Source organism: Mus musculus, chromosome 9, assembly GCF_000001635.26.
Source record: "Mus musculus strain C57BL/6J chromosome 9, GRCm38.p6 C57BL/6J".
Taxonomy (NCBI): Eukaryota; Metazoa; Chordata; class Mammalia; order Rodentia; family Muridae; genus Mus; species Mus musculus.
Window position 1 is genome coordinate 21,723,478 of NC_000075.6, and position 27,611 is coordinate 21,751,088.

General features: G+C 50.4%; 1 protein-coding gene across 3 annotated transcripts; it reads left to right on the forward strand.

Moving 5' to 3' along the window:
* The first annotated feature begins 98 nt into the window (after positions 1–98).
* Positions 99–26,442, forward strand: Ldlr (low density lipoprotein receptor). Of its 3 annotated transcripts, none has more exons than NM_010700.3 (18): positions 99–367; positions 8,270–8,392; positions 8,835–8,957; positions 10,014–10,397; positions 11,760–11,882; positions 13,743–13,865; positions 14,397–14,516; positions 15,378–15,503; positions 15,909–16,080; positions 16,172–16,396; positions 18,710–18,828; positions 19,180–19,319; positions 20,445–20,586; positions 20,753–20,908; positions 22,255–22,428; positions 22,885–22,962; positions 23,672–23,829; positions 24,664–26,442. In NM_010700.3, the coding sequence occupies exons 1-18, from the start codon at positions 301–303 to the stop codon at positions 24,697–24,699; spliced, it is 2,589 nt and encodes an 862-aa protein (NP_034830.2). In that variant the 5' UTR covers positions 99–300; the 3' UTR covers positions 24,700–26,442. The 3 variants fall into 3 exon arrangements, with proteins under 3 accessions (NP_034830.2, NP_001239588.1, NP_001239587.1); NM_001252659.1 differs by having other exon boundaries at positions 8,273–8,392; NM_001252658.1 differs by lacking the exon at positions 20,753–20,908.
* Positions 26,443–27,611: the final 1,169 nt, after the last annotated feature.

Here is a 27,611-nt window from a genome sequence, read left to right on the forward strand (position 1 = left end):
CTGCGGGAGCTTCAGGGGTTAAAAGAGACGATGTCACATCGGCCGTTCCAAGCTCCTCCCCGCTCAGTGAGGTGAAGATTTTTGAAAATCACCCCATTGCAGACTCCTCCCCCGCCTGGAAACCTCGCCCCTAGTACTGGGAATGACTCTGGGCGTGCGGCGTAGTTTGCAGCCGGGACACCGTGAGGCTTGCGAGCCCAGATTCGCAGCCGAGACACCGTGGGGCCCGCGATCCAGTGTTTGCAGCGGGAACATTTCGGGGTCTGTGATCCGAGTGAGGACGCAACGCAGAAGCTAAGGATGAGCACCGCGGATCTGATGCGTCGCTGGGTCATCGCCCTGCTCCTGGCTGCTGCCGGAGTTGCAGGTAAGGCTTTGCGCCAGGAGCCTGCCCGGGGTCAGGGGCAGCCGTCCTGAACTCGGAGAGCCCCGAGTGGTTTTATTTTTGGTCGAGAAATACAACCATTCGTGCGAACTTGATGTGATGTCCTTCCCACGTGGCTGGAGGGAAGTGTTTTGGAAATAGGGTGCCAGAGCTGTAGGGGGTCAGAGTGGGTTTGGGGAGTCCGGTGGGTGCTCTCCCAAGTCAGAGGTGTCTTTCAGAGCTATGTGTGAGGGAATCCAAGAGGAGGGGTCCCATCATTCGTTTTAAGGGCTGGGGAGACCCAGGCCCAGCTGTTCAACTTTGGGGTCGCTAGTCGTAGTTACAGGACTTGGGGGTCTCCACACTGCACTCAAACCCGGCTACTGCCGCGTGCCCCAAAACTCCGCCCTAACCCCACCTCCCACCGCACCCCCGAGCTCCTATTGGGTGCAGCCGGAACAGGCGAGCCTCGAGCCACTCCCCTCGCCCAATGGAGGAAGAGGATGATGTTCAGGGGCGTGGCTTGCACGACCCTCCCGGGTGGGGTGGGGCTACACATCCGGGCCGGCTGGGTCCTCCTTGTGAGCCTTCAGTCCCTACCTTGTCCCTACTTCCCTGGTTTGGTGCAGATGTGCCTCAGGCAACCCAGACACCCGTAGCTGAGACCATCAGGCAGGGAGGGCCAGGGACCTGGCAAAGACTTTTGCAGGCCTGGTTCGTTCCCACTCTCTGAACGTGTAGGATTGGACAGATCCATAAAGTGGACTTTAGTTTTAGGAGAGGCGTTGGAATTTGGACAGGAAGGGAGATGGTGTTACAATCTCACCAACAACTTCTTTGCAGCACTGGGAAAAGTGCTCCACCTCTCCCTCACTTTATAGACAGGGTCTCATGTAGCCTAGGCTGGCCTATAAGTCACTGTGTAGTCTCTAGCCCCTAATTCTCCTGCCTCAGCTCGGGAGTGTTGGGATGACAGGCATGTGCCACCATGCCTGGATTTGGGGACACCATGGATAGAACCAGGGTCCATGAATGCCTGGGTTACTGCTTTTCTTGCAGTCAGCCTGGCTGGCCAAGAACATTTTAATTGCTTTTTCCTCCTCAGAACCAGCTTCGGTTCTGACCCCACAGGAGCTTGGCAGGAGTGCCCTTCAGTTAGCTGTGAGTAGCTGTCAACTGGACAATCCCTGGGGATGCTTCCTTGAGACAGCCTGGCTGAGCTGGGCATCCTGGGGCACACCTGTAGTCTCAGCACCTGGAAGGCAGAGGCAGGTGGATTCCTGTGATTTCCAGGGCAGGCAGGGCTATACAGTGAACCCTGGACTAAGAGAGAGGGAGAGGGGAGAGGTTGAACACTGAGACAAACACTTAGCTATCCTGTTATAATTGTAGACAAGGCTAGACCAGATACCCTGCTCAGCTTGCGTTTCACCCATCATTGCCTTCTTTAACAAGAAGAAAGAAAGAAAACCATTTTATAAAGTCTTGAGCAAGAGCTGAGGTTTCCCATCTCACCGGAAGGCCAAGGGCCCCGGTGCTGGTCTCCCCAGACTCTCATGCTCATAGCAACGACGGTGACTACAGCTTGCTCTATGTTAGGGTTACATGTGTTAACTGGACGATTTGTCTGTTTTAAGATTCGCCATGCACTAGTCGGGTGGTGGTGGCGCATGCCTTTAATCCCAGCACTTGGGAGGCAGAGGCAGGCAGATTTCTGAGTTCGAGGCCAGCCTGGAGCCTGGTCTACAAAATGAGTTCCAGGACAGCCAGGGCTATACAGAGAAACCCTGTTTAGAAAAACCAAAAAAAAAAAAAAAAAAGAAAGGAAGGAAGGAAGGAAAAGATTCGACATGCACACATTATCTTCGGGTTGCTCAAGAGCAGATCTGGGGGCTGGGGCGGTGGCTCAGTTAGTGACGTGGGGCAGCCTGAAATGACGGCGCTCAGAGGGTCCCAGGGCTTGAGGGTGCGATCTGGGCTCAGTGAGAGAAGGAGGAAGGCTGAGGAAGCCATTCAACTCGGACCTCTGGCTACACACACACAAACGCAGAGCCAGCAGTCGGTGTGAGGGGTGTCAGATAAGCCACAGGTCTGTCTAACACGGGAGGAGTACGGGTTTGCAAGCACTGTTAGCATGCCATGGGCGCATTCATTTGTCTCTGTTGCATTTCTTGCTGAGTAAAATTGGTAAAACACTGGATAAGGTTGGATTTTTTTCTCTTGTTCTTTTCATTTCTTTTTGGGGTATCTCCCTCTGAAGCCCAGGCTGTCCTGCAATTGGAATTCTCTATGTAGTCCAGGCTGGCAATTCATCTGTGCCAGTGTCTCTCTCTCTCTCTCATAGTTTTCCTTTCTTTCTGGTTTTTTTTTTTTTTCTGTAGGTTCTCAGCGTACAGCTCAGGCTAGCCCTGCTTCTGACTCCTCAGCTCTGAGAACCTCTCACTTGAGCATCTCTGAGCTTACAAACCTGGCGGGCAGTGCTCCTGGCTCTGAGCACTCAGGGCTCTTATCTCCCCGATTGCTCCAGATAAGGCTCTGGCCTCTTCGGTTGCTTGGCTTTTGGCGCTCCTCTCCCTCTGCTTTAATTATATCAGCAGCATCTGCACCCTCTGGGCATGTGGAGCAAATGAGCTTTGGTTGCTAAGAGTGGAGTTGATCAACCCCATGGAGACGGCAGGAGTTGGCTGTTCCCAGATGGAGCTCATCTTAGGCTTGAGGCTAGCGAGCACCTTTGCTCCTGAGCTACCTTGGTGCAGGAGAACCTTGAAGTAGGAAAACGGATGCTGTGGAGGATTTACTAACAAACCTGCTTAGGCGATACTGTTACGCACAGTAAAATGGGCACAGTCTATGCCGGGATTGGGGTGACCGTATCCTGACCAGGCCCGTCATCAGGCCCCTGATGTTCAGGGTGACTGTGAAAACACTTGTGTAAATGTTTGTTCACCAGGGTTGACCTCCAATTGGGCTTCGTTCCCATAACAACAGGAGCCAGCCCTGACTTAGAACCAGCCATTAAGGCCCCTCCCCACATCAAAAAACATACCTCTGATGGGCAGCTGAAGGGCTCAGGGTGACAGCTATCATTAAGTCCTGGTCCCATTAAATCTTTATCAGGAGAAGGGTAGTTTTGGCAGGTGGTGAGATGACCCAGGATGACAGCCTTTAGAAAAGATCACTGTATTTAAAAACAATTCTGAGCCTGGCAGTGGTGGCGCATGCCTGTAATCCCAGCACTTGGGAGGCAGAGGCAGGCGGATTTCTGAGTTCAAGGCCAGCCTGGTCTACAGAGTGAGTTCCAGGACAGCCAGGACTGCACAGAGAAACCCTGTCTTGAAACAAAACAAAACAAAAAAAAAAAAAAACAAAAACATTTCTGGCAATATCTTTGCTTGTAATTCTCTCTGCCCAAGGGACTAGGTTTGCAGTCTCCTGCCTCTGTTTAAATTGTTCAAAGTGTAACCTGGGGCCAAGACCTACGAGAGATGTAAGGATGAGTGCTAGTGTATGTGTGTGTGTGTGTAAAACCTATGAGCCCAAGGTCTATACAAACTTAATATTCTGTTCGAGGCTGTTTCCCTTTTGTGATTAGCCAGATCCAGCACTACCTATTAGTAGAGGGTTTTCCTTTCGTTAATCTCTACATGCTGAAAGAAAGTTCCCACTAGGAAGCACCCAGGCGTGGCCTGCTTTTGTTTGAGGTCTCCCTATATAGCCCAGCTGGCTTGGAAGTTACCATGTAGCCCAGACTGGTCTTGAACTCACTGTAACCCTCCTGCCTCAGCAACCGGAATGCTGGGATTACAGGCGAAAGCTAACACACCTGTCTATGGGCTTGCTCTTTGTTGGTGCAGGAGGAGCCCAAAGTACCCTGTGTGTTAGGCAAGCACTTTCCCTGACAGTATTTTAACCTCTTTTATTTTGGTTTATTATCATTTTGTTTTGTTTTGTTTTGTTTTGTTTTGTTGAGACAGGGTTTCTCTGTGTAGCCCTGGCTATCGTGGAACTCACTCTGTAGACCAGGCTGGCCTCGAACTCACAGAGATCCTCCTGCCTCTGCTTCCCAAGTGCTGGGATTAAAAGTGCACGCCACCAATCACAGCTTATTTTGGTTTCTCTGCATGCCATCTGTCCTCAGTTTGGGAAAGAAAACAGTGGTCAGGTGTTCAGCACACCCCTGTCGTTCCATCAGAGAGAGAGAGAGAGAGAGAGAGAGAGAGAGAGAGAGAGGAACTTAGAAAGCACTTGTATGTGGGAAAGAGGACTGAGTAGTTCCTTGTAGCTGGCATTGCTACTTTGTGGTTCTTCTCTCTTCTACTCTCCACTGTTAAAGCCCCTAACACTAGATAGGGGGGAAAAGGGGGTGGGTGACGTTATTCCTAGGCTACTTCCTGCTGATTCCGGGCATCAAGTTCCTTGCTGTTAGAATGTCTAATTTCTTGTTTCTTCTTTGCTCACTACTTAATAAACCATAACCAACAGCAAACAGTCAACAACTCACGCCCCTCTCTGGGCCCTAGCATTCACACATCCTCTGAAAAGTCCCCAAAATTCCAAACGTCACACGATCACAGAAACTATCTGCCGCTGGCAAAATCACGCCCCTCCTAAAGTATGAAACAAATCCCAGTCAGCTGCTGTGGACAGTCTGAAGTGGCCCCGTCCCACACCTGGGGTTAAAGTGAGAACATTCATAGACTAGTTCTGTGCTTTTCAAGGAAATCACAACTCCAGAACTGTCCTTCCCCTTTTCAGTTTCTGTGGCCTTGTTCATGCTTCGTCATTCGAGACATTGGCCATCTGAGGGTCAAGGCTGCAGAGGTGTTTGCGTGTTGACTGGCCTTTTACTTGATTTGATTTGTCCACCGCCCTGGCTGTCCTGGAACTCACTGTGAAGATGAGGCTGGTCACAAACTCACTTGCTTCCCAAGTGCTGGGGTTAAAGGTGTGCATACCACACCTGGTTTGCTTTTAAATATTTACAATGATGTTTGTTGTTTGTTTGTTCGTTTTGTGTGTGTGTGGGTTTCAGGGGACAGGGGCAGAATGGGTTCTCTCCTTCCGTCATCCAGCTCAGATAGGTGGTGGCCAGTCCTTTACCACTGAGCCACCCTGCAGGCCTTCTTTATTTCTTCTGTTTGCCTGAGACAGGGTCTCTCCTTGTGTAACTGAGGCTGTGCCATTTGCCTAGGTTGTGCTCAAACTTGTAGTAGACTTCTTGCCTCTGCCAAGGGGTCCCTGGGATGACAGGTGTGCACCCTCCAAACATTACTAATTTTTTGTTTAGTTGGTTTTTGTTCTTGAGACAGGGTCTTGCCATGGAACCCTGGCTGCCTTTAGAGTGATCCTCCTGCCTCCAGTTCCTGAGTGACAGCATGGCAGGCTTGTACCATCTTGCCTGGTTGATGCAGGGCTGGGGATATAACCTGGCGTGGTGCATGCTGGGCCGCCTGGCCCCCACCGGCATAGGGTGTGGCTGGTATTTCCACACCCACATCCCAATTTATGTGTCATTCAGTGAGAGTGTGGATCGGTGACCTGTCACCTGGCTTTGGGGGCAATGGGGTGACACTCCCCTGTTCTTCTCTGCCACTGCCCCCTCAGAACTCCCTTTTGTAAGGACCCAGCCACTCCTGGAATTCTAGTGGCCTTACTCATCACTATCTGCCATCAGAGAGAAGCTGATGTGTCATTTCCTTTGCTGGCCAGATGCTGGGTGAGTGAGTCACCTGTCAGGCCAGCAGCTGGGCAAGAGAGTATTGTCGGTCTCATGAGTGCAGTGCCGTGCTGCATGCCTTTAATCCAAATCCTTGAGCGTTGCAGGCCCCCCAGAGGTACTCAGTGCCACACTGTAAGGGAACCAAACCAAAACAAAAAACCAGAAAGAATTACAGTGTAGCGAGCAGGGTGCTGGGACTTGAGAGAGGTCTCAGGGACAGCAGGGGTGTGAAATATCAGTTACTGAAGCTTCCACCCCATGAAGGTGGACAGTGGTAAGTGGCACACTGGAGACAGATGCAGGTGGATCTCTGAGTTCAAGGCCAGCCTGGTCAGTCCAGGACAGCCAAAGAGCTACACAGACTCTGTTTCCGAAGAAAACAAAAGCAGGAGAAGATGCTCCTGATCCTGCAGAGAATTCATGCACCAGGGTGGGTGGGTGGGGCCCCACCCTCTCAGAGGGAAGCCGGTGGGAGACAGACTCTGGAAGGAGTGACTGGGAGGGGTAGCATTTGAGATGTAAGTAAATAAATAACATTAAAAATTTTTTAAAGTGGCCGGGCATGGTGTGACCCACACATTACTATTTTTTGAATTGGAAATCATTTTTCCCACGCAGTAAATTCTGATCATTGGTTTCCTCTCCCTCAGTCCTCCCAGATCCTCCGCCCCTTCCTATTCCCCTTTTGCTCTCTTTAGAAACCAAACCGGCCAAAACAAATACATTAATAATCAAATAAGAATAAAACAAAACAAACAGAAAAAAAAGAAATGAAAAGAAAGGGCAAAGGAAACATGCACACTCAGGACGCACACATGCAAAGTCTATAAAAACACATCCTTAGTCGGAAACCAGAAAATACAAGCAAAACACCAGGGGAGAAAAGCCCAAAGAAAACGTGTGATAAATATCTAAAAACCATCATTGAATTCATTTTGTGGTGACCGTTTACTGCTGTGGGGACTGTACTGAGATGTGGTTTCTGGGCTCAGCCATACTCCCCTGGAGACAACTAATTTTTCTTTTCAAGTGGTTGACAGTTGGAGATAGCTTCTGAGTTAGGGCTGGGGTCTCATGTCCAGTTCCCCTCCCAGGGCTGGGACCCTGGTTGACTGGGACCTGTGTAGCTCCTGTGCATGCTGCCACCGTGTCTGTGAGTTCATGTGTGCCGTTCCAGTTGTGTCCAGAGGCCTTGCTTTATTGGCCTCGTACAACCATTCCGCCTCCTCATTCCTAGGAAGGATTCCCTGAGCCCTGAGTGAGAGACTTAATCCTATTCCGTACTGATGAATGTTCCAAGGTCTCTCACTTCCTCTGCAAGTGAGTTAACACGGGGACATACTTTTTCATAGCCAAGAAATACAATAGTTGAGGGTCGTCCCAACACAGGTGTGAGTCTCTGTGCGTGTTCCCATCTGCTGCCGGAGGTCTCTGGTGATGGCTGAGTAGGGCACTGATCTGTGAGTATAGCAGAATGTCATTAGGGGACATTTTGTTGTGTTCCTTTAGTGTACTTGTTTCTGCCCCCAGGTCCACGCCCTTTCTAATGCTCTTGGCCGTGGTAGCAGTGCAGACTTGGGTTTCATGTCATGAGGATCTGATAACTGTTGGTTACTTGGCACAACTTTAGTGCCAATATTGTACCAGTATGTTAGGAGATCAGGTGGCCTGTACTCTAATCTCAATACCCAGGAGGCAGAGGCAGGCAGGTCTCCTCTGTAAGACCAAAGCCATTCTGTTCTATATAAAGTTCAAGGCCAGCCAAAGCTACACAGTGGGACCTTGTCTCAAAATAAATTTAAAAAATAATTAACTAGCAGGGCGTGGTGGCGCACGCCTTTAATCCCAGCACTTGGGAGGCAGAGGCAGGCGGATTTCTGAGTTCGAGGCCAGCCTGGTCTACAAAGTGCATTCCAGGACAGCCAGGGCTGGCTACACAGAGAAACCCTGTCTCGAGAAAACCAAAAAATAAAAATAAAAGTAAAATAATAATAATAATTAACCAATTAAATTCAATATGTTTTTAGACTTTTTGTTCAATAGCCCTGATGTCGGTATTAACGTCTGACAGGTTGCCCTGGCTATGCTGGGTACATTTGTCACCTCTGTTGCGTTCTCCGGTTAGCTGATGCAGCCATCTTTGAGTTCTGCTGTTGACACACCTTCCTTTCCTTCTGCTCTCACAGCAGAAGACTCATGCAGCAGGAACGAGTTCCAGTGTAGAGACGGAAAATGCATCGCTAGCAAGTGGGTGTGCGATGGCAGCCCCGAGTGCCCGGATGGCTCCGATGAGTCCCCAGAGACATGCAGTAAGTCCCCTTTATTTGTTGGTGGTTGTAGAAGAACCTATGGCCTGTGCGTTCTAGGCAGGGGCTCTTCCCGTGAGTCTCAACCCTCCCTGGGGTGTTACTAGACAAGGGGCTCTACTGCTGTGCCAAGACCCTGCCCAGGAATGGTAATTCCATTCGTGAGTTAGAAGAAGGCTCAGGGTGACCATCCCCAATCCAAGTATTCAAACCCCAAGGTATTTTGTATGCTTTGATGATGGATTTGGAAGGTTTCATACCTGACCTCATGCTGTGGCTTACAGTCATACTAGTCCACTAACAGGGCTGCATGGGTGCTTGTGACCAGCCTTCACACACACACACACACACACACACACACACACACACACACACACACAGGGGAGATGGACCTGGTCTCACCAAATCATATTCCTTTTGAGTGACAACTCCTTTTTATCCCTAGTGTCTGTCACCTGTCAGTCCAATCAATTCAGCTGTGGAGGCCGTGTCAGCCGATGCATTCCTGACTCCTGGAGATGTGATGGACAGGTAGACTGTGAAAATGACTCAGACGAACAAGGCTGTCGTAAGTGTTGCTCAGCCCCTTGGGTGTGGCTTGTGTGTGAGTGAGTGTGTATGTGAGCATGTGTGCTCATGTATGCATGTGCGTGCACGTGTGTAAGCATTTGTGTGTGTGTGTATGTGTGAGCACATGTGCTCATGTGTGTGTGCGTTCGAGAGTGCCTCAGTGTATGTGTGAGCGTGTGTGTGAGTGTGTGCCCACCTTGCAACAGGGCACTGGGGTGTGACAGCTGTGAGGCTTCATTCCTGTGTGGACTCCACCTGAGTTCTGGTGTGTGGTTGCTCCTGTGGCTTAAATCCCTCCCTGAGAGATGATGCCACCTCTCATGAACATCAGAAGCATTTATTGTGGTGGGAAGCCCCAGTAACTGTCACCAGGCAGCCCATATGTAGGAATTGAACCAGAGCTGACTCACTAGGTGCCAGTGTGCTTCTCAGCAGTGTGTCCTGGTATCATACTACTTATGTGCAGATCCATTCTTAAGGCCCACAGTGGCCGGGCAGTGGTGGTGCACGCCTTTAATCCCAGCACTCGGGAGGCAGAGGCAGGTAGATTTCTGAGTTCGAGGCCAGCCTGGTCTACAGAGTGAGTTCCGGGATAGCCAGGGCTACACAGAGAAACCCTGTCTTGAAAAACCAACAACCAAAACAAAACAAGGCCCACAGTGGATACTTGGGACACAAGAGTGCAGAACCCTGAATATTATCTCTGTATAATGTGGTAATGTGGGTCTCCCTATATATACATGCCCTCACTAGAGTATAATTTATACATTTAGCAAGATAAGCAGTTCGCAGCACAACCTAAAGCATTAAGATGTGGCTCAATACCCACCCCAGTGAGGGGCTCATAGGTACAGAACTGGCTTGATAGTTGACCATATGGATGAGGAAACCGAGGCAGAAAAGGGTGTGTTGTAGCTTCCTGAGCCCTAGTGTACTACCACCCATGGCTCTGCTAAATGGGTTGTGTGTTTTTGAAGCACACGGTCCTGTCTGCGAATAGGCTGGTGTAAGCCATAGCCTGACAGGGCCCTCTCCTCCCTGTGCACCCCTGCAGCCCCCAAGACGTGCTCCCAGGATGACTTCCGATGCCAGGATGGCAAGTGCATCTCCCCGCAGTTTGTGTGTGATGGAGACCGAGATTGCCTAGATGGCTCTGATGAGGCCCACTGCCAGGCCACCACTTGTGGCCCCGCCCACTTCCGCTGCAACTCATCCATATGCATCCCCAGTCTTTGGGCCTGCGACGGGGATGTCGACTGTGTTGACGGCTCCGATGAGTGGCCACAGAACTGCCAGGGCCGAGACACGGCCTCCAAAGGCGTTAGCAGCCCCTGCTCCTCCCTGGAGTTCCACTGTGGTAGCAGTGAGTGTATCCATCGCAGCTGGGTCTGTGACGGCGAGGCAGACTGCAAGGACAAGTCAGATGAGGAGCACTGCGGTAAGGCCCTGGGGAGGAGGGATGGATGATTGGCTCCCCAGGCCCTGCTGGGGAGCTTTGGGGCTTAGCAATAACCAGACTGCCCAGAAAGGAAGTTGATTGGTTTTGGGTAAGGGGCTGGTTGGGTAGGTAGAGCGTCTGCTGCCAGAGCACGAAGTCCTGAGTTCAAATCTCCAGCAGCACAGCCATGCTGTGGAGACAGGGGCATGGCTGGAGCTTGTTGGCTCCCAGCCTGGTTCCCGATTCATTGAGAGACCCTGACTCGGAGAAGGAGGAGCCGGAGGAGCACATACCTGCATGGGCCCCATACTGCACACACACCGTGTAATAAAATTTTAAAAATTAACTAGAGATAAGGGCTGGATATGATGGCACACACCTTTAGAAACAGGTGGGTCTCTTGAGTTGAAGGCCAGCCTGGTCTACACAGTGAATTCCAGGAAAGTCAGGCCACGGAGACAGAACCTGTCTCAAATACCAAAGGAAATAAATTTTTTAGAAAAACTCAACCTGCCGGGCAGTGGTGGCGCATGCCTTAATCCCAGCACTTGGGAGGCAGAGGCAGGTGGATTTCTGAGTTCAAAGCCAAGCCTGGCCTCCTACAGAGTGAGTAGTTCCAGGAAAGCCAGGGCTACATACATACATACATACATACATAAGCAATCAACCAAAGATGGGCTAGAAAATGTTTTTATTTCTTTGGAACAATGAATTTCTAAGAGGGCCAAGTCCGTAGGTCACTTACCAAGTGTCTTAGTTTTTTGTGGCTGTGGGCAGTGACCAAGGCAACTTATAGAAGAGAGAGTTTAGTGAGGTTTACAGTTTCTTGACCAGCATGGTGGGGAGCACGGTAGCAGACAGGCAGGCGTGGTGCTGGAGCTATAATTGAGAGCTTACATTTGAACCACAAGCATGAGACAGAGACTGCTAGCTGGGAAGGGCGAGAAACCTTTGAAACCTCAAAGCCTGCTCACAGCGATGTACCTCCTCCAATAAGGCCACACCTCCTAATCCATCCTCAACAGTTCCACCAACTGGGGGCCAAGTATTTAAACTTGTGAGACATTCGGGCCATTCTCATTCAAACCACCACACCACACATGCATGAGTCCCAAGTTCCAATCCCCTGCGTGATTTAGTGGTGTGCGTGACACATGTGTGTGGGACTCTGTATGGAGGTCAGAGGGCAGCTCCTGACAGTGAGGTCTCTCCACCCACTGTGAAGATTCCAGGGACTGAGCTCAGGCTTAGGGCTTGCCGGCAATCGCCTTTGCTTGCTGAGCCATCTTGCCAGCCCTCTAACTGCAATTAAGCAGAACGGTGTATTGGTGCTTCTTGTGACGATCATCCTGTCCTCCCCAGCGGTGGCCACCTGCCGACCTGATGAATTCCAGTGTGCAGATGGCTCCTGCATTCACGGTAGCCGCCAGTGTGACCGTGAACATGACTGCAAGGACATGAGCGACGAGCTCGGCTGCGTCAATGGTAACCTTTGCCCCTCACTGCTTCAGTTCCTGGTCCCACTTCTCAGTGCCTTGCATTTCTGTAAAGTTAGGGTACTGCTGTTCCCCGGTGAGGGAGGGGGGTCAGGCACCTAGGAGGCATATTTCTTTTTATTTGTTTGTTTGTATGTTTTTTGAGACAAGTTTTCTCTGTGTAGCCCTGGCTGTCCTGTCCTGGAACTCACTCTGTAGACCAGGCTGACCTTGAATTCAGAAATCCATCACCCAAGATCAGCTGTGGTTTTTTTTTGTTTGTTTGGTTTTTTTGTTTTTTTTTGTTTTTTTTTTTTTTTTGAGAGTTATTTGCCCCCTTTGAACCTCCTTCCACTTAGCTGGATTACAAAATGGAATTCTCTGCTTCGGTACTTTGATTTGTTTATTTCTGAGATGGGTTCTCATGCGGTCCAAGAGCTGGGATCATGGATGTGCGATGCTGTGCTCAGTTTATGCTGGGGAACAAACCCAGAGCTTCATGCGTTCTACCAAGGGAGCCGTAGGTACTCCTGGTAGACGCTGCTTTAGGCTTGAGGTGCTAGTGACATTCATACAATTCAGCTCCATGAAAAGAACATTCCAGAACTGACGAGAGCTGTTTCCTTCCTACTACCATGAGTGTCCTGAGATCAAACTCACGGCATCTGGCCCAGCGACACTTCTTCCACCCCACTGACCTGCAAGTTGGAAAAAAAATATGCATAACATAAAAGGATGTGGTTGGGCTGGTGAGATGGCTCAGTGGGTAGGAGCACTGACTGCTCTTCTGAAGGTCCTGAGTTCAAATCCCAGCAACCACATGGTGGCTCACAACCACCCGTAATGAGATCTGCCGCCCTCTTCTGGCGTGTCTGAAGTCAGCTACAGTGTACTTACATATAATAATAAATAAATCTTAAAAAAAACAAAAAACAAAAAACGATATGGTCTGGGGCTGAGCCATTGGTAGAGTGCTCGCCTCACATGAACCTGTGTGGTGACACACGCCTGTAACCCCAGCGTTCGGGAGGTGCAGGCTGGAGGTCAAGGCCAGCCTTGCTTACACTGAATCTGAGAACAGCTCTCATAAAAAAAAAAAAAAACAACAACAACAATAAAGCACATTTCTTTTTTTTTTTCTTTTTTTAAATGTTAGGTTTTTGCTGTTTGTTCTTTTGTGCTGAACTCAGGGCTTCCCATTGCTAGGCTGAGTTACTTGTTGCTTTTGCCTGCTCAATGCCATGCTGGGCATGGTGGTAGAGGTCTATAGTTCCAGCAATCTGGAGCCTGAGATAGGAAGCAAACACACTTGCACCAGCCTGGACCATGGCGAGACCTCTATATAAGAAACCCAACTCAGCCAAAAACAGTCTTTGCAGCCGTCTGTCTGTCGCTGAGCTCTCTCTCATGCAGAGTCTAAACAAACTCTCCTCCCATTAAACATTAACTTCCTGTCTGCCTGCCAAGCAAGCAGCTCCCAGTAACCCAGGGACCTGTCTCAGTGACAGAGCACTTGTCTACCCACTCAAGGCCCTGGGTCTCCTGCAGAGAATAAAAAGCAAAACACCCCTGGGAAATTATTTACAGCAGGCATGGTGGGACAACCCTGTAATCCCAGGGTTTGGGAGCTGAGGCAGGAGGGTCTCCTTGATGTCCAGTATTGTGGACTATAATTCAAGACCAGTAAGGCTACAAAGTGAGACTTCGGGCAGGGCTACCCAATGGCAGGCCCCCAGCCCCTCCCTCACTGGGGAACTCTAGGCAGGGGTTGGAGCACTGAGCCACACACTCCAGCGCTGAAGTGTAATCTTACCGCGAGCAGGCAAACCCTGTAGCTCAGGCCCTCCTGACTGTTCTTTGCCTCTCACAGTGACACAGTGTGATGGCCCCAACAAGTTCAAGTGTCACAGTGGGGAGTGCATCAGCTTGGACAAGGTGTGCGACTCCGCCCGCGACTGCCAGGACTGGTCGGATGAGCCCATCAAGGAGTGCAGTGAGTGTTGGGGAGCCGGGGATAGCATCAGTGTGTAGTCACTGTGGGGCTGTGAGCCCAGCCAGCGCCCCCGCAGCATGTAAAAGGCTCGCTGTGCATCATAGATGTGACAGAGCTTTGGCTCCAGGGCAGGACAGGCATGGGAGGCAGGGGTGGCTGGGAGATGCAGCCTGGATTCAGATCCCTGGCACTTATATAAATACATTCTTCGTCTGGAGATGGCTTAGCACCTAAGAGCACTGGCTGTTCTTCCAGAGGACTCAAGTCTGGTTCCCAGAACCTAAGTCAGGTGGCTCAGAATCGCCTGTAACTCTAGCTACAGGGGGGATCCATCTCTTGGCTTCCGGTGCCTCTGGCTTCTGAGGTCATCTGTTCTCACAGTCACATGCAGACACGCTTATACACATGATTAAAAATAATAAAAATGAATGATCTTCCAAGTGTTTTGCGAAGGCAGTGCAGTAGCGTAGTGTTCCCCGTGGAAAGTGTACGGCGCTAGGACAGCCAGTCTGCTTTCTCAATCCCACGCAGAGACCAACGAGTGTTTGGACAACAATGGTGGCTGTTCCCACATCTGCAAGGACCTCAAGATTGGCTCTGAGTGCCTGTGTCCCAGCGGCTTCCGGTTGGTGGACCTCCACAGGTGTGAAGGTGAGTCTGCAGCACATTCAGCCACCCAGTGAACCCGTGCCTCAGTTTCCCCATGTGCTCAGTGGCCAGGAGTGCAGTCCCCACTGCTTAGGGCTCTTAGGAGAGTTCCAGGGGTGAACACTGGGTCCTGGCCTGACTGTTAAGAGCAAAGTGTATCAATGGCAGGTCCTGCCTTTGGGGATCCTCATCACGAATCGAGGTTCCAGCTCGAGCAAGGGCTCCGTTGCTAGAACTCTTGCCTTACAGGTAGCTCTGGATTCTGTCCCCAGTGCATCGCAACCTAGCCTGGTGGCCCACACAGGTAGTTCTAATGCTTGGGATGTGTCAGCAATAGGAACAGAAGTTCAATGTCTTCTATGTAGCAAGTTCAAGGCCAGCTTGGACTGTGTGAAATGTCTCAGAAAAAAGAGTTCAAATGTGGTGCAAAACTCCTTTAAACCCAGCACTTGAGAGACAGAGGCAAGCAGATTTCTGAGTTCACGGATAGGGTGGTCTCCATGGTCAGTTTGGGCCCACTAGGGCTACATACAAAGACAAACAATAAAAAAAAATAACAGAAAAACAACCAAAAATGGAAAAAAAATAAAGAAGGGAAGGAAAGGTGGCTGGAAGATTCCCACTGGAGGTGAGTGACAGGGTCCAGGTCCTGTGAGGGTGGTGTCCCTTAGCCACTGGAGGTGAGTGACAGGGTCCAGGTCCTGTGAGGGTGGTGTCCCTTAGCCATTGGAGGTGAGTGACAGGGTCTTGTGAGGGTGGCATCCTTTAGCCACTGGAGGATACATGTTTTGTTCTCCTGTTGTCCTGTAGAAAGGGTTCCTCTCCCCTAGACGAAACCCTTTCTCTGTCCCCATGCACACACAGATATTGACGAGTGTCAGGAGCCAGACACCTGCAGCCAGCTCTGTGTGAACCTGGAAGGCAGCTACAAGTGTGAGTGCCAGGCCGGCTTCCACATGGACCCACACACCAGGGTCTGCAAGGCTGTGGGTGAGTGCTGGGCTGCCGGCCAAGGTGGGCTGGGCTGCCAGCTGAGGGGGGCTGGGCTGCCGGCCGAGGGGGGTGGCTGGGCAGCTCCTCCCTGGGGCTCAGAACTGCCATGACTTTCCCTAGTTGGGTATGGCATCTCTCTAGGATTCTGGCTGGTGGCGGAGGTGTACAGTAGGGACCTGCCTTCACCCATATCTATCCTTCCCAGAACTCTACCTGCCCTGCTTCCCATCCAGACAGGGTGGGAGATAGGAAGAGGCACAAAGTGTGACCTGAGCCCGTTACCTCCCTAGTTAAGCTTACTAGAGAAATGGGTTCCAGGGGCTGGGGCTTGTAGGCAGAGTTCTTGCCTGGCATCCATGAAACCCTGGCTTCCATCTCTCATCACCCTGCGTGGCTTTCCAGGCTCCATAGGCTATCTGCTCTTCACCAACCGCCACGAGGTCCGGAAGATGACCCTGGACCGCAGCGAGTACACCAGTCTGCTCCCCAACCTGAAGAATGTGGTGGCTCTCGACACGGAGGTGACCAACAATAGAATCTACTGGTCCGACCTGTCCCAAAAAAAGATCTACAGGTGAGCTGCAGCCCCGTCACCCTTTTGACAGTCTGTCCCCTAGGGAGGCCCTGACCCCAGGCTCTATTGTGACCCCTTTCTTCTGCCTCAGCGCCCTGATGGACCAGGCCCCTAACTTGTCCTACGACACCATCATCAGTGAGGACCTGCATGCCCCTGACGGGCTGGCGGTAGACTGGATCCACCGCAACATCTACTGGACAGATTCAGTCCCAGGCAGCGTATCTGTGGCTGACACCAAGGGCGTAAAGAGGAGGACACTGTTCCAAGAGGCAGGGTCCAGACCCAGAGCCATCGTAGTGGACCCTGTGCATGGGTGAGTGTCCAAAGAGCTGGACAAGGGGATGACCCAAGGTGGGGGATCCAGAGCTGGGCTCAGGAGAATGTGAGATGGTCCTGAGCTCAGGGGAGACGGTGGATAGAGGCTGGGGTGTCGGTGATAGACCAAGAAAGCAGCATGGTGGCTTGGACCTGAACCCCAGTCCTGAGTTACAGGCTAGCTCGGGTTGCAAAGTGAGCTCCTAGTTCCAAAAAAAAAAAAAAAACAAAAAAACAAAACAATCAAACTAGAGGCTTAGCAAGGGCCCAGGGTATCTGATGCCTCTGGCCTCATCAGGCATGGCAATTAAAAATGATTTTTGTGTGTGTGTGTGTGTGTGTGTGTGTGTGTGTGTGTGTGGTGGTGGTGGTGGGGTTGTCCTGAGACTTGCTTTGTATAGCAAGCTGGCCTTGAACTCAGAGATCTGCCTGCCTCAGCCTCCCAAGTTCTGGGTTAAAAGAATGCACGTGGTCACGCATTGTGGTGACCAGAGGAGGAGGTTAAAGATAAAGTGTGCTGGAAGCCACTGCGGCCTGGCAGAATAAAATCTTAGAAACAAAACCAAACCTGGCTCAGTGGACAGAGCCCTGAAGTCTGACAACCTGTGTTTAATCTCAGGGACACATGGAGTCGAAGGAGAGAACCGAGCCCCCAAATGTTGCATGAGTACATGTTCACGCGTGCTCGTGCAGTGGGTGAATCAGTGTTGAGTAAGGTGCTGGGTGTGTGCTGCATTCGGTAGGGAGCTTTCGTAACTGCGGGAAGCCCCGGGTTCTGCCTCAGAACCCCATGAAGCAGGCGTGGTCACGCATTGTGGTGACCAGAGGAGGAGGTTAAAGATAAAGTGTGCTGGAAGCCAACTAAGACTCGGTCAAAAACAGTGTCCTAGCCTGGCGATGGGCACAGTGGTGCAGGAGGCTCTGCGTTCCACCCCCAGTACAAGAAAGAAAGAGGGGGCTGGTAAGATGGCTCAGCGGTTAAGAGCACTGACTGCTCTTCTGAAGGTCCTGAGTTCAAATCCCAGCAACCACATGGTGGCTCACAACCATCTGTAACAAGATCTGATGCCCTCTTCCAGAGTATCTGAGGACACCTACAGTGTACTCACATTAAATAAATAAATCTTAAAAAAAAAAAAAAAAAAAAAAAAAAAGCCGGGCGGTGGTGGTGCAAGCCTTTAATCTCAGCACTTGGGAGGCAGAGACAGGTGGATTTCTGAGTTCGAGGCCAGCCTGGTCTACAAAGTGAGTTCCAGGACAGCCAAGACTATACAGAGAAACCCTGTCTCGGAAAAAAAAAAAAAAAAGAAAGAAAGAAAGAGAGAAGCTGGGCTTAGTGATGCATGGCTTTCGATGCTAACCACTTAATTTTGTTGCCAAATCTCCCAGGCTAGGACAGGCTTCTAAAGGACTTTCAAGAATGCGTTCTCTCTTCCCTCCATGTGAGTTCCAGAGTTTGAACTCAGGTCGTCAGGCTTGGCAGCAAGAACCCTTACTGGCTAAGTCATCTTGCTGGCCCCATGAAGGACATTTCTGAGACCATGTTCTTTTTTTTTTTTTTTGGTTTTTCGAGACAGGGTTTCTCTTTGTAGCCCTGGCTGTCCTGGAACTCACTTTGTAGACCAGGCTGGCCTCGAACTCAGAAATCCGCCTGGCTCTGCCTCCCAAGTGCTGGGATTAAAGGTGTGCGCCACCACGCCCAGCCTGAGACCATGTTCTACCATCCACTTGGATCATGCACGTGCACACAACAGTATACAGGATCGCTCTTGCTCCCCCACTGTATCAGAGGTCTCTCTGCTGACTGATCAGGGCCTAACACAGGGCAACTGACATTATCTGTTGGGAAGTACGCCCCACCCGCCTCTGCCTCCGCCCCAGAGGTTCTGTCCCCGTGGGGCCATGTCCGTGTCCACATTGGAGTGGTTTCATAGTGTTTGTCTGCTTCCTGCATACCTTGCACTTAGCATGTGCCAGCACCTCTGAAAGCTCTGGGGTGACTAGTGTGCATCACCACACCGGGCTTAACCCTAGACTTCCAGATGGCTTCCACTGCCATCTGCGGTGGCAGCCCTTGACTGGGAGAACCCTGAAGAAGCTGTAGTTGGTGTTGGTGGAAGGGTGGAGTGCTGAAGGGAAGATGTGGCTGCGGCCTTGCAGGCATGAGGCTCTGAGTTCCATCCTCATCAGTCAAAGAGATGGGTGTGGTTCCAAACTGAGAACTATTTAAACAGACTCTTGTCAACATTAGTGGGAGCCTGCCATCTGAGAGCCCTCATCTCTCTTCTGTTTGGTCTGTTGTCTTTCCCAGCTTCATGTACTGGACAGATTGGGGAACACCCGCCAAGATCAAGAAAGGGGGTTTGAATGGTGTGGACATCCACTCACTGGTGACCGAAAACATCCAGTGGCCAAATGGCATCACACTAGGTATATCTGAGGGGTGGTCTAGCCTGATGGGGGTGGGCACACTGAAGAGGACAAAGTACATAGTTGAGAATAGGTGATAGGTATTAATTACCCTCTTCCCATGCAGCTGGAAGGGTCACTGGATTAAGGCAGAAGCCACAATGTAGCCCTCAGCTTCCTATGTAGCTAGAGAGATCCCCCAAAGCTATACCCTTTACCCTAATCTAGTGACCTGAATTTTTTCCTGGCATGTTTTGAAACTTTCTGGAACATTTTAGAATCTTCTAAAGCATACTAGAATATTTAGGCAATTGAATAATCTTATCTCACCTCTGGCCTCTCCATATTTTCGTATGTGTTTGTGCGTTTTAGATCTTTCCAGTGGCCGTCTCTATTGGGTTGATTCCAAACTCCACTCTATCTCCAGCATCGATGTCAATGGGGGCAATCGGAAAACCATTTTGGAGGATGAGAACCGGCTGGCCCACCCCTTCTCCTTGGCCATCTATGAGGTGAACCCTGGGAATGTGAGGGGTTTGTCTTATCCATTCAAGCCAAGACTGAGGAAAAGCTCTTGTCTAGAGATTTAGAAAGAAGTATTGGAATTACAGCTACTTCATGGAGTTGATTGATTGATTGATTGATGCTAGGAGTGGAACCCAGAGTTGATTGATTGATTGATGCTAGGAGTGGAACCCAGAGTTCATCAAGAGACAGGAAAATGCCGGGACGCACCAGCCAGCCAGTGTAGCCTCAGTGAGCTCTAGGTTCAGTGAGACGCTGTCTCAGAAATTCAGGTTGGGGCAGTGATGGTGCCCACCTCCAATCCCAGCTCTCTGGGAAGCACATGCAGGCAGGCACATCTCTGAATTTGAGGCCAACTTGGTCTGCAGAGCTAGGTCCAGGGCTGTTAGCCAAAGAAAATCTGCCTCAAAAAAAAGAAAAGGGGCTGGTGAGATAGCTCAGCGGTTAAGAGCACTGACTGCTCTTCTGAAGGTCCTGAGTTCAAATCCCAGCAACCACATGGTGGTTCACAACCATCCATAACGAAATCTGACACCCTCTTCTGGAGTGTCTGAAGACAGCTACAGTGTACTTACACATAATAAATAAATAAATCTTAATAAAAAAAAAAAAAAAGAAAAGAAAAGAAGGGCTGGTGAGATGGCTCAGTGGGTAAGAGCACCTGACTGCTCTTCCGAAGGTCCGAAGTTCAAATCCCAGCAACCACATGGTGGCTCACAACCACCCGTAATGAGATCTGATGCCCTCTTCTGGTGTGTCTGAGGACAGCTACAGTGTACTTACATATAATAAATAAATAAATCTTTAAAAAAAAAAGAAAAAAAAAAGAAGTTAGGGTGGAAATTGACTGAAAAGACACCTGACATCAACCTGTGGCCTCCATACCCCCCCCCCCCCACATGCACAAAGCACATGAACACGTGTATACAACACACACCGAGAAAATGGTTAGAATGGGAGGCTTTGTGTCTGTTTCACTGCATTTCGACCACAGCCAGCACTGCACTGTTTATGTTTAGAGAATTCCAGAGATTTGGGGGGAGGTGGACAGTGGTGTGTGCTGCGCAGTGGCTAACACGCTCGGTCCTCTTCCGTACATACCACCTGTGTAGGACAAAGTGTATTGGACAGATGTCATAAACGAAGCCATTTTCAGTGCCAATCGACTCACGGGTTCAGATGTGAATTTGGTGGCTGAAAACCTCTTGTCCCCGGAGGACATTGTCCTGTTCCACAAGGTCACACAGCCTAGAGGTAAGCTCGGCCCTGTCCCAGAACTTTTTAGATTCTTCTGGCTTACTCTGAAGATGGGTTCAATGCGCTTCCTGTACCCAATAATAAAATTGTCAGCCATTTTTCTTGACTCTGCCCGTCATCAAATGTTGTCAGTTTATTCTCCATGAACTTCTCTTCCTCCCAGGGGTGAACTGGTGTGAGACAACAGCCCTCCTCCCCAATGGTGGTTGCCAGTACCTGTGCCTGCCCGCCCCACAGATCGGTCCCCACTCGCCCAAATTCACCTGCGCCTGCCCTGATGGCATGCTGCTGGCCAAGGACATGCGGAGCTGCCTCACAGGTAGGGGCACAAGTCCCCAGAGGTGGACCCGCATGAGCCTGCAGAGGCTGACCAGATGTCCAGCTGTCTGGAGACTCATGAGTGAGGTTCTCTGCCTGTCTCAAATGAAATTACTCTTAGGGGTTCTAGTTGTCTCTAAGCTCTGTGTGGACGTTGTCTGACTTCAGACCAGGGTATCTGGTAAGAAGACCCCTTTTTGCTGATGTCATCTGAGAAGGGCTCAGTTTGAAGTTGTCTCTGTCTGTGTCCTGTTGCTGAAGCAGATTCCCTGAGACTGGATACTTTATAAAGCATAGTTCATGTAGCTCTTGGGTTTGGATACGAGAGGTCTTAGCATCTGGTAGACATAGGGGAGGGTGTCACACAGTGACTCAGAGCAAATATTCTCATTTTATTTATTCATTTACTTAAAGGACTTTTTTTTTGGGGGGGGGCGCATCTTTTGAGACAGGGTTTCTCTGTGTAGCTCTGGCTGTCCTGGAACTCACTGTATAGACCAAGCTGGCCTCGAACTCAGAAATCTGCCTGCCTCTGCCTGAGTGCTGGGCGTGTGTGCGCCACCACTGCCCGGCCTGTTGTGTTTTTTAAGACAGTGTTACTCTTCGTAGCCTTGGCTGTCCTGGAACTTGCTCTGTAGACCAGGCTGGCCTTGCACTTAGAGATCCTCTGAAGTGCTGGGACCACTGCCCGGCTCACCTCATTCACTCTTAGTCACCTCTGTAAGGTTTCACTGCCAGGCATCCTACCCACGAGGGGCCACGGAGAAGCTCCTGAAGAAAGGTGCCTACCTGCATTTGATCCCGGAGAGCCCACTTGATAGAAGGAGAAAACGAAATACCAGACTCTGCTGTGACGGCCACATGACCTTAAATCCCCAGCACTCTGGCAGGCATATCTCTGAGTCTGAGGCCAGCCTGGTCTATATTGTGAGTTCCAGGGACAGCCAGGGCTACATAGTGTGACTGTGTCTCAAAAACAAACAAACAACAAAGTTTTTTTTTTTTTTTTAAATCTCTCCTCAGTAAGAATTTGGTGGTTAGGTTTCCAACATAGATTTTTGGGGTCACGCTGATCTCAGGGACCAAAGTGCACTCACCATTTGCAGGTCCTATTGTAAGAACAGGACACCAACACTCTGGAGACTGGGGCAGAGGGATGACAAGTTTGAGGTCCCCCTGGAATAATCCTCAGGAATGACACAAGGGACAGTGTCACCAGCTATTTACCCATTTAGTTTGCTCAATTTCTGATGCCATGGAATTTGGTGGCCTGCGTTCCACCCAGAGCAGAGGTGTCAGTGTGGCACCCGGCCCCTGGCCCTCAGGTCATGTTTATTGTCCCATCAGAAGTCGACACTGTACTGACCACCCAGGGGACATCCGCCGTCCGGCCTGTGGTCACCGCATCAGCTACCAGGCCACCGAAGCACAGTGAGGATCTCTCAGCTCCCAGTACTCCTAGGCAGCCTGTGGACACCCCAGGGCTCAGCACAGTGGCGTCAGTGACAGTGTCCCACCAAGGTACCGGCCAGGCCCAGCCTTCATTTCATAAGTACTGCATTTTTTAATTACAGTGATGTGATGTATTTGTGGGTTTGGGGAATTGGCCACTCTGCCTGTGGGGTCAGACACAGCTTGTGACAGTATGTTCTGTCCTCCTTCCATGCGGGGCTTAGGATCAAACTCAGGTTAGCAAGCTTGGCAGCAAGCTTCGTTACTCTCTGAGCCATCTTGCTGTGTTAAGTGTCTATGTGGGTACAGTTTCTGTGCAAATGTCTGGCATCTCTAGGGATCCTAGAACTGTCCCCTGTGTACACTGGAGGCCAGCTGCCTACAGACTAAGTCCACATGACTTTGTAGGGACCTTAGTAACATTCCCAGGTTCCCCTGAACTTTAACATGGTGTTAGACATGTCCTGCCCTGTCCCCTCTCTGATGTCTTTGAGCCTCCTCACCTTATCCTTTCCCTTTTTGCAGTCCAGGGTGACATGGCTGGCAGAGGGAATGAGGAGCAGCCACATGGTATGAGGTTCCTGTCCATCTTCTTCCCTATTGGTAAGTGTTGCCTGCAGTGCTAACCTGGCCATGTCACCTTTCTGACAAAAAATGGAATACCCCTGCCTGAGGGATGCCCCTGCCTGCCTCGAATCACTGCCCCCTTCTCACTCATTACAAATAAGATGGAGTGGAGTGTCCCTGGTGGTGGTGATGAAACACAACTTGAGTTTTCTCAGGGCCAGCCTGGTCTACATACAGACTTTTAGACCGGCAAGGGAGTGGGGTAGACAGTGGATTTCTTTCTCAAAAAATAATTGTGATCCTGTGTGAAAAAATCATGGTGGTTCATACCTTGAATCTTAGCATCCAGGAAGCAGAGACAGGAGTTTGAGGCCAGTCTGGTCTACAGAGTGAGTTTCAGGACAGCCAGAACTACACAGTGAGACCTTGTCTCAATAAATAAATTAATTAATTAAAAAGAGCAAAGTTGACAGAGAATCTCAAAAGTTAGAACCAGGGTCAGGCTATGGGGCCCAGGCTGGCTCAGAAGTCAGCATCCTCCTGCCTCATTCCCCTGAAGTGTTAGACTCCCAGTGAATGCTATACCAACACACACTCCCTTGGTTTTTTTCTTTGTATGATAGGTGAGTATAATTTTACATTCAAAACATATCGCTGTCACATGAAAGGGCCAGGATGGACATGCCGGTAGCTTCACTGGCACGGGGTCTCCTGAGAGCCCCTGACCAAGCCCCTCTCCCCACAGCACTGGTTGCCCTCCTTGTCCTTGGGGCCGTCCTGCTGTGGAGGAACTGGCGGCTGAAGAACATCAACAGCATAAACTTTGACAACCCAGTCTACCAGAAGACCACAGAGGACGAGCTCCACATTTGCCGAAGCCAGGATGGCTATACCTACCCCTCAGTGAGTGTGCCCTTTGTGGGAGAGATGAGACATCAAATGAGGTGAAGGACAGAAGTTAGGTGGAGTGGAAGGAGAGGAAGCCCAAACCAGGGGCATGCACAGCTCAGTGGTAGAACCTGCCTAGGCCCCCAGTGAGGGCTTAGGGTGTGCCTCACAGTAGCAGGAACATGCTAGAGCCAGCTGTATGTGGACCGGGGAGGAGGTCTCCTCTGAGTGGGGGTTGGGAATAGAGGAATCAGTTCATTGCAAAGACCTCAAATTGTGATAAGATTGGGCACAGTGTACTTAAGAAGCATAAGGGAAGACTGGAGAGATGGCTCTGTGGTTAAGAGTACTGGCTGTTCTTCCAGAGGACCTGGGTTCAATTCCCATCTCCCACATGGTGGCTCACAATTATCTATAACTCCAGTTCCAGAGGATCTGATACCTTCTGGCCTTCACAGGCATCAGGCACATGTGTAACTTTAATGCAGAGAACACACACACACACACATACACACACATCCCCTCCCAAGGGTGGGGGGAGAGAGAGAGAGGGAGGGAGGGAGGGAGGGAGGGAGGGAAGGAAAGAGAGAGAGAGAGAAAGAGAGAGAGAGGTTTTCTAAAAAATCAGAAAGAAACACGGGATATATCTGTGGTAAGATCCGAGCCTGGAAGTGAGAGGAGAGCATTGTGAGCCTTAGTTGACCCAGTCTTAGGTGTTCTGGCCACCTCTGGTGACTGCGCAGGGACAGAAGGTGAGGGACACGAGCAGGAGAGAGAGGTGGATTCCTGCCATGCTTGTGTATAGTCCTGTTAGTCTGATTGTTTCCTGTGTTTCCGCTTTGCTGACAGAGACAGATGGTCAGCCTGGAGGACGATGTGGCATGAGCAGCCGGGAGAGCCGTCTCTTTCCGGGATCCATTGCCAAGCTTAGGCAGAAAAGACACTCTCTCCAGACCTCCCCATCCAGCACTGGTCCTGCCACCTCCCTGGGCTCTGTGTTGCTCAAAGCAAGATAAGAGCAAAGCTGGGCTGGGGGCCAAGCTCAGCTGCCTGTCTGCCCCAGGTTCTGTTTTATATATTTATTGTCTGGGGACAGAAAAGGCTACTGGCTGTGCTTGAAATTCGAATTCTGCCTGGGAATTTTTTTTTTTCTCCCATCTTCATTTCCTTGGAAGCCAAATAGGCTGTCCCAGAAGCTTCTGAATTCTACTCTTTTCAACACTAACACGGAGGAGGAAGAGACCCACCCAGGCAGAGAGAAGCCTGCTGGACATGAGACAGCAGGTACTACTGACCGGGTCCTGGGTACCATAGCCAGTCCCTAACCTCAGGACTTCCTGCATTGACCTTCATCCCAGAGCCTTCCTGCCTGACTCTGCCGCCCCCATCAGAAGCCAGGAAAGTGACTCGTGACATTCGGTACTGATCTTGCTGGATCTTGAGGCCGGCAGCTGCCAGTGATGGATACCCGCTCATGCCTTTGCCAAAACGTCACCCGTTCCTGGAGGGACAAGCCCAAGTCGCCATTCTCCCTTAATATTTATCAAGTGCCTGAGACAACTGGTTGCCTTGCTCAGGAGTCCTGGCCTGCTCAGTGTCCTGCTGCTCAGGGGTGGCCGGCAGGACCCCTGTCCTGTGCCCAGCCCCCGAGTCTCCGAGTGAGGCTTGCACTTCTCTCTGCGCACTTTTCCCGTTCTGTGCTGGGCACCCACGTGGTCCACATTTGTACTCCTAGGTTGCACTGACCCTGGTGCATTGGATGGGACCTCAGGCCGGAAGTGGCCCCGAATCATTGACCACAGAAGATAATTGCCAGGCTCCAAGCATCCATTGCCTTCTTCAGTACTGGGGGGAACTCAGGGCCTCTGTCTGGTGTTTAGTTAGTCTGTTTGTTTGTTTGTTTGTTTGTTTGTTTGGTGGTTTCTGGCTCTGCACAGCAGAGTTGTTTAGCTCCTCTGGTAACGTCATCCTCTCTCACAGAGACATCCAGCCTGCTGAAGGGGAGAGATGGGGCGAGGGGAGGGATACACGCATGGTTTCTCAGGTGTGGTGGCACTTGGCTTTAATCCTATGCTCAAGAGGAAGAGGTGGGCACATGTCTGAGGTCCAAGCCTACATAGTGAGACCTTATATATCTAAAAACCAAAAGAAATCCCAGACTATTTGGTGGGACTTGGAAGAATACTTAGAAATTGCCACAGATTTGTCACATGGGTAACCTAAGAAGACAGTGGTGGCCTTACTTGGATTCCTGGGTAGATCCACCTGTCCACTACTCAAGACACAAGGGCACACTGCCCAGCCCACTGGGACACTTGTAAAGAGCTCTGTAATGTGCCGATGGCACCTGGCTCGGTTTTCATTCTGTATATTCAAGGATATCACACATATGTATTAAATCTATTTATTTTTGCAAACCCTGATTGCTGCACCTCTCTGCAATTTCTCCAGGTTAGGCTGGGGTGATACTCTGGGATGCTCTGTATACAAAGATGATTTGAATGGGCTGATCTCAGGCCTGTCCTGTGCGTTGCTTTGAGTGGGTGGGAACTGCTTTGAAACCCTTGTTCAGATGTTTTTATAGGCTGAAAATATCATACTGTGATGGATTAAATTCTTTTTTGGAAACTTTGTCATCCTTATGTGTGTGAGGTGTGGGGTGCAGAGGAGGCATCGGGAGGCTTGGAGGATAGCTTTGTGAAGCCACTTCTCTGTATTCACCCAGGCTTAGGAACAGGCTTGTGTGTGTGTGGGGGGGAGGGGGTCACGCACCTCTCTCCGTGTGGGTGTCCTGAAACTCCAAATTGTTCCTTTGAGGCAAAGTTCTTCCCTGAACCTGGGGCCCCCTCAGCTATGTCTAATGCCAACAAGGCCCAGCCTGGCTCTGCTCTGCTCAGAGTCAGGGGTTACAAGGTTCAGAGAACTCCCATCTTGCTAAGCTGGTGCTCGAGTGTGCGCCGTGCCCCTGGTGACAAAGTGAGCGTCCTTAGCTGCTGAGTCCACCATTTCGCTAGCTGTGCCTTCTGTTTGAGTTGCGTGGTTTTGGTAGTTTGGAGCCAGGATCTCACAATGTAGCCTGTGTTGGGTTGCAGGGCCAGGAAGAGTAGCTGAAGTGCCTATTTTAAATACCAAAGCAGACCTGGCCTACAAGTTCTCCCAGTATCCTGCAGTCCCTACCTGTTGCTGGGCACATAGGTAGGTACACCCCACAGTCTACCCTGAACTTTCCAGCCCCTGCAGCCCAGGGGCGGGGCTTCCTCTCCCCAAGGCTCTATTAGGTAATCTAGACATTTTGGTTCTGTCTCCTCTGCTTGTATACTTTCTTCCTCTGTCCCAGCCGCTGCCTTTCTGTCTGCACAGCGACTTCCCTGACCCCCTCCTGGGACATCAGTGAGCCTGCCATAGAATAACATCCAACCAACCTCATTATAAACTTGAAAACCCAGACTAAACTCACCTGCCTCAGCCTTCCCAGTGTTAGTGTTGAGCTGTGTCTCTCACCGGCCGTCTTTTTTAGGACAGAGGCATTATTCTCTCTGTCTCACACATCCACGAGGGGTATTTTTTAAGACAGAGGCATTATTCTCTGTCTCACACATCCACGAGGGATGATGAAGGTGAGCACACTAACCAAAGAGCAAGTCTTTTTTTTTTTTTTAAGATTTATTTATTTATTTATTTATTTATTTATGGTTTTTCGAGACAGGGTTTTACAACCATCAGGAATGAGATTTGACACCCTGTTCTGGTGTGTCTGAAGACAACTACAATGTACTTCCATATAATAAATAAATCTT